This window comes from Myotis myotis, unplaced genomic scaffold, assembly GCF_014108235.1.
Source record: "Myotis myotis isolate mMyoMyo1 unplaced genomic scaffold, mMyoMyo1.p scaffold_m19_p_10, whole genome shotgun sequence".
Taxonomy (NCBI): domain Eukaryota; kingdom Metazoa; phylum Chordata; class Mammalia; order Chiroptera; family Vespertilionidae; genus Myotis; species Myotis myotis.
This window is the reverse complement of record NW_023416314.1, coordinates 41,866,984-41,875,874: the sequence shown is the minus strand read 5'-3', so window position 1 is coordinate 41,875,874 and position 8,891 is coordinate 41,866,984. Positions and strand designations below refer to the sequence as shown.

The 8,891-nt window shown below is 47.4% G+C and overlaps 1 protein-coding gene across 2 annotated transcripts; it reads left to right on the top strand.

The window, feature by feature from the left end:
- The first annotated feature begins 1,175 nt into the window (after window positions 1-1,175).
- On the top strand, window positions 1,176-8,604 carry TRIM21 (tripartite motif containing 21). 2 transcript variants are annotated; one of them, XM_036325192.1, is made up of 7 exons: window positions 1,176-1,259; window positions 2,218-2,342; window positions 3,102-3,197; window positions 4,708-4,938; window positions 6,559-6,581; window positions 7,256-7,356; window positions 7,656-8,604. In XM_036325192.1, exons 2-7 carry the CDS (start codon window positions 2,265-2,267, stop codon window positions 8,201-8,203), a joined length of 1,077 nt encoding a protein of 358 aa, XP_036181085.1. In that variant the 5' UTR covers window positions 1,176-1,259; window positions 2,218-2,264; the 3' UTR covers window positions 8,204-8,604. The 2 variants fall into 2 exon arrangements, with proteins under 2 accessions (XP_036181085.1, XP_036181084.1); XM_036325191.1 differs by having other exon boundaries at window positions 2,218-2,672.
- Window positions 8,605-8,891: the final 287 nt, after the last annotated feature.

Below are 8,891 nucleotides of genomic sequence, written 5' to 3'. Positions count from 1 at the left end.
AAAAAAAAAAGAAGAAATTCTTACCATTTGCAACAGCATGAATGGAACTGAAGAGCATTATGCTAAGCAAAATAAGCCAGTCAGAGAAAGATAAATATCACATGACCTCACTCATTTGTGGAATATAATGAACAACATACACTGATGAACAAAAACAGATCCAGAGACAGAGAAACATCGATCAGACCGTCAAACCTCAGAGGGAAGGTAAGGGAGGGTGGGGGTAAGGGGGTGAGATCAACCAGAGAACTTGTATGCATGCATATAAGCCTAACCAATGGACACAGACACAGGGGGGTGAGGGCATGAGTGGGGGGGAATAATGGGGGGATAAGGACACATATGTAATGCCTTAATCAATAAAGGAAAAAAAAAAATCCAAAAAATAAATAAATAAATAAAACCAAAAAAAAAAAAAAAAGAAAACACATATATAATTACATATTGTTTTTGTGATGAATCATTATGCTTTAATTATGTTCAATTTGTAACAATGAAATTGGGGGTCACCACAACCTGAGGAACTGTATTAAAGGGTCGTGGCATTAGGAAGGTTGAGAACCACTGGGCTGGTGTGATACATGCCTTGAGGCCCTGCACAATAAATCTCTTATGCCCTGATGTTAAAAGAATAACAAGTGCTGGGAAAAGGAATTGTTTCTGAAAGTAGGTAGCAGATGGTGGCAAGTGAGGGCGCACTCCCGGCGCTCTTCTCTCCCACCAAACCTCCTTAAGAGGGCACAGCACGTCGGGGTGGGCTGATGGCCCCTCCATCTAGTTAGTGGTTCTCAACCTTCTGGCCCTTTAAATACAGTTCCTCATGTTGTGACCCAACCATAAAATTATTTTCGTTGCTACTTCATAACTGTAATGTTGCTACTGTTATGAATCGTAATGTAAATATCTGATATGCAGGGTGGTCTTAAGCGACCCACAGGTTGAGAAACGCTGATAGATGTTTTACTGTATTAGATAGTGAGGACACGGGAAGGGGCACAAAGCAGGAAGCAAAGGCAGCGAGCTTTCACTCTGACCCAGCCTCCAAGCAGCACCAGCCCAGACGTATGCAGCTTCCGACCCGGGGACTATCAACTCCACCTCCGCTCGCCCTTCTCCCGCCTCGCCCGCCCCTTGGGTTTCCTCTCCTCCTCTCGCTCCTCCCACTCTCTCCCCTGGCCCGCCTCCCTTAGACTTGCCTCTTACAGAAAATCGAAAGTGGAATAGAAAGCCGGCTGCCGCCCCCTGAGTGCCCGGAAAAGGTGAGTGAACAGGCTGGCCCTAGGTACCCCTGCCCAGGTCTGAAGATCCCCTTTCTTCCAGTTCCCACCCTAGAGCCTTGGGGGTCAGTCTCCCCCTCTCCGCAGCAGGTCTTCCTGGGAGGAGCCTGGGCTGTGAACGTGACTTCCAAGTAACGTGGAAGGAGCTCGGGCTGCCCTGCTGCGGGCACCTGAGCTGGGACAAGGGCCGGCTAAAGCTGGGGGTGGGGGCGGGGGGCGGGGCGGGGGAGAAAAACAGAACGGAAGCCGGAAACCCAGCTGGAGGGTAGTCCCGAGGAATCCAGTGTGGGGGAGGTCTGCGATCCTGAGTCTCTCATCCCCGCCTCTAGCCCTGGCCCGTGTGGCTCGCTGGTTGGAGCATAGTCCCGTGCACTGAAAGGTTGGTGCCCCAAAAGGTTGTGGGTTCGATCCCCCGAACAGGCGCCTATGGATGGCAACCGATCCCCAGACATTGGGCTCGCTCTCTCTCTCAAAAAAAGTACTCCTCTGGAAGAGAGAGGGCCAGGGTTAGGATGGAGGAGATGAAAACAGCTGCCAAGTTCAGAGTAGCTGAGAGAAGAGCCCAGGGTATGCTGATTTTATATATATATACACACACACATACACACGCACAGATACACATACATATTTAAAAGAATATATAAGAATAGCCCCGCCCAGTGTAGCTCAGTTGGTTGGAGTGTCCTCCCATACACCAAAGGTTGTGAGTTCAATTCTGGGCAGGGCACATACCTAGTTTGGGGGTTGGGACTCAGTTACCCCCTTCTGTCTGACTGAATCAGACAGACTATGGAGGAAAAGGTCTTGTTATTCAGGTTAATGTTCTTGTCTTGTTTTAACCCCTCCAGTTCACTCTCCCTCATATCTTTCTTTGAGTTGTTTTGTTTTCCCCACACACCCTTTCTCGTCTTCTCCCTAACTTTTCTCCTCCCCCTACTAGGTCGCCTTAAGATCTCCACCGTGCTGCTTACTAGGAACAAACCCGCCATGGCCTCAGCAAAGCCCTTGGCAATGATGTGGGAGGAGGTCACATGCCCCATCTGCCTGGATCCCACAGTGGAGCCTGTGAGCATTGAATGTGGCCACAGCTTCTGCCATGAATGCATCTCTCAGGTCGCCAAAGCTGGGGGCGGCACCTGTCCTGTGTGCAGGAAGCAATTCCTGCTCAAGAACTTCCGGCCCAATCTCCAGCTAGCCAATATGGTGGACAACCTAAGGCAAATCAGCCAAAATGCTAAGGAGGGCACACAGAAGGAGCAATGTGGGGTGCATGGAGAGAGACTTCTCCTGTTCTGTGAGAGAGATGAGAAGGCTCTTTGCCTGGTGTGTTCCCAGTCTCGGAAACACCGTGACCATCCTGTGGTCCCGCTTGAGGAGGCTGCCCAGGAGTACCAGGTGAGGTCTTGGCACGGAGGCATGAACAGATAGAAAGGAGATGGGATGGGAGAGAGTCCCCTGTAGAGGTGGGGGACTGGAGAAAGGGAGAGCGTTCCCCACCTTCTTGTCTAATTTAAGACTCATCAGAACTTTATTATTCCCAGGAGCAGGGAAGATGCTATGGGAAAATGCTGCAAAGATCTTGTTTCCTTGTGGTTTCCTGGTTAATTAAGAATGAGTACTGCCCTCACCCCTGCCACCCGAACAGTGTGGCGCTTTCTTAAGAAACATGAGGCTTTTTCCAAAAAATGTCACAAAAATTTGAACCCCAATAGGACTCTAGTCCTCCCTCCTTTTCTACCCTCAGGCTTTTCTGAGAACCCATATGATCTTCCCCCACCTCCTTCTTGGTCTGCTTGGACATTACCCTGCTATCTTTCTCTGCAGGAGAAGCTCCAGGTGGCATTAAAGAAACTGAGAAAAGAGCAAGAATTGGCTGAGAAGTTGGAAATGGATGTTGTAACGAAGAGAGCAGCCTGGAAGGCAAGAGTCACATTCCCCAAAGGCATCTTAGATCAAAAGCCTAGACAGGGTCCAGGGGCCTAGCCTCAAGGAAACCCTAACCATATCACTGCCTGTCTGAAGAGTGATAGGGTCAGCGTATGTCACTCTTCAAGAACCAACAGTCCTCTAGGCTCCCTGGTAGAGGGAAATAAACAGCATGGAGCTCAAAGAGAGCTCCCAATCAGACACAAAAATTGAGAGTCTTAAGAGATGCTGAGGAAAAAGCCATACCCTAAAGTTCCTGCTCAGTCTTAGGGGTTGACCACACCAATACCTTAGCATCTGGGACAGAGCTATCCCAGGAGAGAGACGGATACGCCTGTCAGGAAATGACAGGGGCTGTGAGGAACAAACTTGAGGGAACCACCAAGGCCTGAGGTAGGAAAACCAGTCTGACCAGGTGATTGCCTGACTGTGTCCAGATCACTGGTCCAAAGTAGAATGAGGAACTAAAGCTTATTCTGCACTGGTGATATGGAGGTGGGTCAGGAGTGGAGTGGAAGGAACTCGTGGCCAATAGATACCAAAAGAGGAAGATTTAGGAAGTAGGGAGGGTGAATCAAGCTGTGGTGGCAGAAGGGGTCATCTTGTGTCATTGGTAACCCTCTAGTCCAGCGGTTCTCAACCTGTGGGTCACGACCCCTTTGGAAGTTGAATGACCCTTTCACAGGGGTCTCCCAAGACCATCGGAAAACACATATATAATTACATATTGTTTTTGTGATTAATCACTATGCTTTAATTATGTTCAATTTGTAACATTGAAATTGGGGGTCACCACAACATGAGGAACTGTATTAAAGGGTCGCGGCGTTAGGAAGGTTGAGAACCACTGCTCTAGTCACTAATACAAGAGGGCGAGCGAAGTACAGCACAAAGACTTTCTTGCCCCAGGACTTAAGAATTGGTGTTGTGGACCCGTCTTTGTGAGGTTTGAGTGGGGACAGGTGTTACTCCTCAGTAACACTGAGATATGAAGATGAAAGGACACATTTGAGTGCTGGTCGGGTTTTAAAAGAAGTTGAGGAGAGTCCCTGATTCCGTGGGCTGATGCAGCTGTTACTCTAGGGCAGGGATGGCGAACCTTCTGAGCTCAGCGTGTCAGCATTTTGAAAAACCCTAACTTAACTCTGGTGCCGTGTCACAAATAGAAATTTTTTGATATTTGCAACCATAGTAAAACAAAGATTTATATTTTTGATATTTATTTTATATATTTAAATGCCATTTAACAAAGAAAAATCAACCAAAAAAATGAGTTCTCGTGTCACCTCTGACACGCGTGTCATAGGTTCGCCATCACTGTTCTAAGGCAACTGGTGTGTGTGTGTGTGTGTGTGTGTGTGTGTGTGTGTGTGTTTCTTCCCGGACAGAGCCAGAGTGGTAAGTCGGCAGGGAGTAGAAGTGGGTATGGACACCTCAATTCTCCAAGCTTGGGAGGTTTTGATTTTTAAAAAAACCCACCTCTCTCTTTCCAATGACACCAAAGGAGAAGGTTGAGACACACAAGTTGAGGATCCACGCAGAGTTTGAGCAGCAGAAAAACTTCCTGGCTGAGGAGAAACAGAGGCAACTGCAGAAGCTAGAGAAGGAAGAGAGGGAACAGCTGAGAATCCTGGGGGAGACGGAGGCCAAGCTGGCCCAGCGCTGCCAGGCCCTGCAGGAGCTGGTCTCCGAGCTGGAGAGGAGAAGCCGGGGCTCGGAGCTGGAGCTGCTGCAGGTGAGACGGGAGAGGCTCCCACTCTGCTCTCAAGGAGGAACCGAACAAAAGCCAGAGCTCCTTGGGGCTATCGTCAGAGCAAACAGAAACCTGGTCCCTGGAATTTTTTTTTTTTTTTAATAAAACAAACTGGAATTCAGACCCATGAGTGGTTTGCATTCAAGGCATGGAAAGATACAGACTTAGGAGGGAGTAATCCATGCAGCAATTTTTTTTAAATGAACGTCTCTGATAACTGCCTGCTCTAACATGCACCAGGTTCATGACCTTGAGAAAGGTCCTTAATCAGGTTTCTCATATGTTAAATGGATATTGTATTACATATCTCAAAGAATTTTTGTGAGAATTAAATGAGAATCCACCAAGGCTTTTTGATGAATATCTGGCCATGGGAAAGTTTTCCTAAAAACTAAAAATATTGAACTGAAAATTAAGAGACAGTAGCCCAGCCCCAGCCCTGTCACCAGTCCTCTCTACCACTCTAGGTTAAGTCATTTTTTCCTTTCCTGGACCTAATTTATCCATTTGTGAAAAATAAGGGAAAGGAGATGGACTAAGAAACAAGAATTCCCCAAACTTGGGTCATAATTGTGTCTCCTTTATACTTTCTGCTACTTCTATGAACTACCTAAGTGATCTTAACATGTTATTTTTCTTTAAATTGTCTCACACTTTTGCCAGAATAAATTTAGTTTAAAAGGAAATTTGTCCTAACCAATAATAGGCAAGAAATCATGTTGATGTTGTTGCTGATACTTTTTCTATTTCATAAGAATAACTGCGTATTCTTAAATAGCACATATTACATGCCAGGCATTGAATCCCTCCTGACATTGTGAGGAGGTGGTTCTATTATTCCATTTTCTAGATGAGAACACTAAGGCACAGAGATGTTAAGAGAGTTAGTGAGAGACAAAAGCTAAGTAACTTGACCCAGTTCACCCGAGTAGTATGAGAAAGAGCTAAGATTAAAAGAAGTACATAACTGTTTTTTTAAGTCATCAGTGTATATGCTATTTAAAATTATCTCATATCCACCAGTGATTTGTTTGCCAACCTTCTAATGCACTTTTGGAGCACTGAGGAGCCTGCCAGGACCAGATACAGGCTCCCAACCTCAGCAACAGAATATTCTCAGGTGATCTGATTTCACATACGTGAGGGAGCAACATTAACGACAGCACAGGACAGAGCTTTAACCAGCCTTTTCTCTCCAAACAGCTCAAGCCCACAAATGAGACAGAGCAGCTTCTGTGCATCCTGACTTGGCTATTCTTTCCCTGTGACTGTCTCTGGGCCTCTGCCAGGTGGGGCTATTTGCTTCTTTCCACTCTCGCCACCCACTTCCTCGCCCCAAGAGTCTAGTCTTTCTAACTTGTTTGATCGTCTTCGTGGCTATAGGTTACATACGGTTATTTGTGGGTTTCTGGTTACCCACGAGCGTCCACACATCCCTCCATTCCAAGTTGGTCAGAGACGTCTTTCGGGCCATGGCCCAGAGGAACTGGACAGAGCAGTGTCCTAAGGACCTCAGGGTGGCATCGCATCACCCACGGGACTGACGTCTCAGTCGTTCAACCAGTGATTCTGGAACTTACTCTCTGTCTCTTTTTTCCTCAGGAGGTGAAAAGTGTCCTGGAAAGGTAAGGAGAGGTTTTCTTTGTTGGAGGAAGGGGTGGCAGGAGGTGTATTTACCTGCATTAATGATTATTGAGTTAGAGAAACATGCACTGAAGTCTTCCCCATGCACCTTCCTATTCTCAGAGATACAATCCTCCATGAAATATTTTCTGGTCTCCCAGGGCTAATTCTTGGGCATCTCAGTTGGTGAGTTGTCCAAAGTAATTGGACTGTAACATCTTCACAAAATGAAGCCCTGACAAACAGGGAAATTCTGGGAGGTTCTGGGTCTACAGGCTGATGGGACTTCTTTTAAAAACTAACTAGCCACACACCTCCCAGAAAGAGCCATGAGTAGGACCCACGGCATGGGTGAAGCTCCTTGACGTTCCTTAGAAAATGATTCCGCGTAGATCCCTGCCTGTAAAATGAAACCGGAAGTGCTTTTGTGGTGACCTCGGGCTTGGAGAGGAGATACAGACTCTGTACATGCTCCAGAGGCCCATGTGATGGGGAGGCCTGGATAGGGTATAAATCCTGCCTCCTTTTGTCTCTCACCCCCAGATATTCTAATATAGCATGTGTTTGTAAATTTGTGTTTAAGTTATCAGTCATCTGCAAGAGAGGTTATCGCATTGGGGTTCGGGGAAGGTGGGGGAGGAGTTAAAGATGAGGTGTCTAACTCTGTTTCCCCCAGGAGTGAATCCTGGAAACTTGGAGAGCTGGACATCACCTCCCCAGACCTGAGGAGTGTGTGCCTTGTGCCAGGGCTGAAGAGTATGCTGAGGATGTGTGGAGGTGAGGCAAGCTCCAGGAGTACAGAACCAGCCTATGAACAGGAGCAGGATGACAAGAGTGTGACTAGGTCCAGGGTTGGGGAGAGATGTTGGATCAAAGCAGGTGGGGCAGGAACAGAGCTAGGGAAAGTGGTTCCCTCAATAGTCCGGACAAGGGCTGGAGCTGGCTTGGGGGGGGGGGGGGTCATTTCCTCACACAGTGATGTTCAGGCTCACCCCATCATCCCCCCAACCACAGAGACAGGGTTAGTTACTCCCCACACACACTCTCCCAGCCTAACTGTGGTCCTCTCTCTGCAGTACACATCACTCTGGATCCACACACAGCCAATCCGTGGCTTATCATTTCAGAGGACAAGAGACAAGTGAGGCTTGGAGACACCCAGCAGAAGGTGCCTGAAAAAGAGGAGAGATTTGATACTTATCCTATGGTCCTGGGTACCCAGTGCTTCGACTCTGGAAAACGTTACTGGGAGGTAGATGTGACGGGAAAGGAGGCCTGGGACCTGGGTGTTTGTAGAGACTCTGTGCAGAGGAAGGGGCATTTTATACTCAGCCCCATGAATGGCTTCTGGACAATTTGGCTGTGGAAGAAAGAAAAATATGAGGCTGGCACCTGCCCGCAGACTCCACTCCACCTCTCGGTGCCTCCGGGCCAAATTGGGATCTTCCTGGACTATGAGGCCCGTACTGTCTCCTTCTACAACATCACTGACCACGGCTCACTCATCTACACCTTCTCAGGATGCGCCTTCACTGGGCCCCTACGGCCTTTCTTCAATCCTGGTTTTGATGATGGTGGAAGAAACTCAGCCCCTCTGACCCTCTGTCCTCTGAGGATGGCATGATAGGGAGCCACTGACTGTTGATGGCTCTCTCTGGACACTAACACCTCCTTTGTTGCCTCCCCCTCCTCAGCCACTCATCCTGTCTTATTTCCCAATGACCTCCGAACTGCCTTTGTCTCTGCAGAGGTGTCGGGATACCAGCAAGCCAGGTTTGACAAGGAGGTCACTGAACATCTATGTCAAGTGATCTTCAACCTCAGTATTCCTGCCCTAGATTGCTTATGATTCCCTCTCCAAAAGAAACTACTTATATTTGGTCCAAACTCATCTGGATCAACCAAAACATGTTCTGCCTTCTCTTTTTGTTTTCCCCATCTCTAGGCCTTTGCTCAGATCTCTATTTTATTTTACATAGTTTGCAAAAGGGCTTCCCAAATAAATTGTGCCTCTATCCCATTCAACTCTTGTTCTCATATTTGAGACAAACTTTCCAACACAAACACATCTGATCATAGGTGGCTCCACATTTTTTTAAGGTGAATTAAGCACACCTTAGATTGCCAAGTTAAATATCCAGCCTGCATCACCATTATCTCCCAACCGTATCTTGATAATGGAGTTTGTTAAAGGGCACATCAATCTAAATCAGTGGTTCTCAACCTTCCTAATGCCGCGACCCTTTAATACAGTTCCTCACGTTGTGGTGACCCCTAACCATAAAATTATTTTCGTTGCTACTTCATAACTG

Excerpts from the sequence above, each read along its gene's own strand:
- TRIM21 (XM_036325191.1), top strand. The coding sequence starts at position 2,265 with ATGGCCTCAGCAAAGCCCTTGGCAATGATGTGGGAGGAGGTCACATGC. Across the intron at positions 4,939-6,558 it reads CGGAGCTGGAGCTGCTGCAG|GAGGTGAAAAGTGTCCTGGA; the intron begins GTGAGACGGGAG and ends TTTTTTCCTCAG. Across the intron at positions 7,357-7,655 it reads TATGCTGAGGATGTGTGGAG|TACACATCACTCTGGATCCA; the intron begins GTGAGGCAAGCT and ends CTCTCTCTGCAG.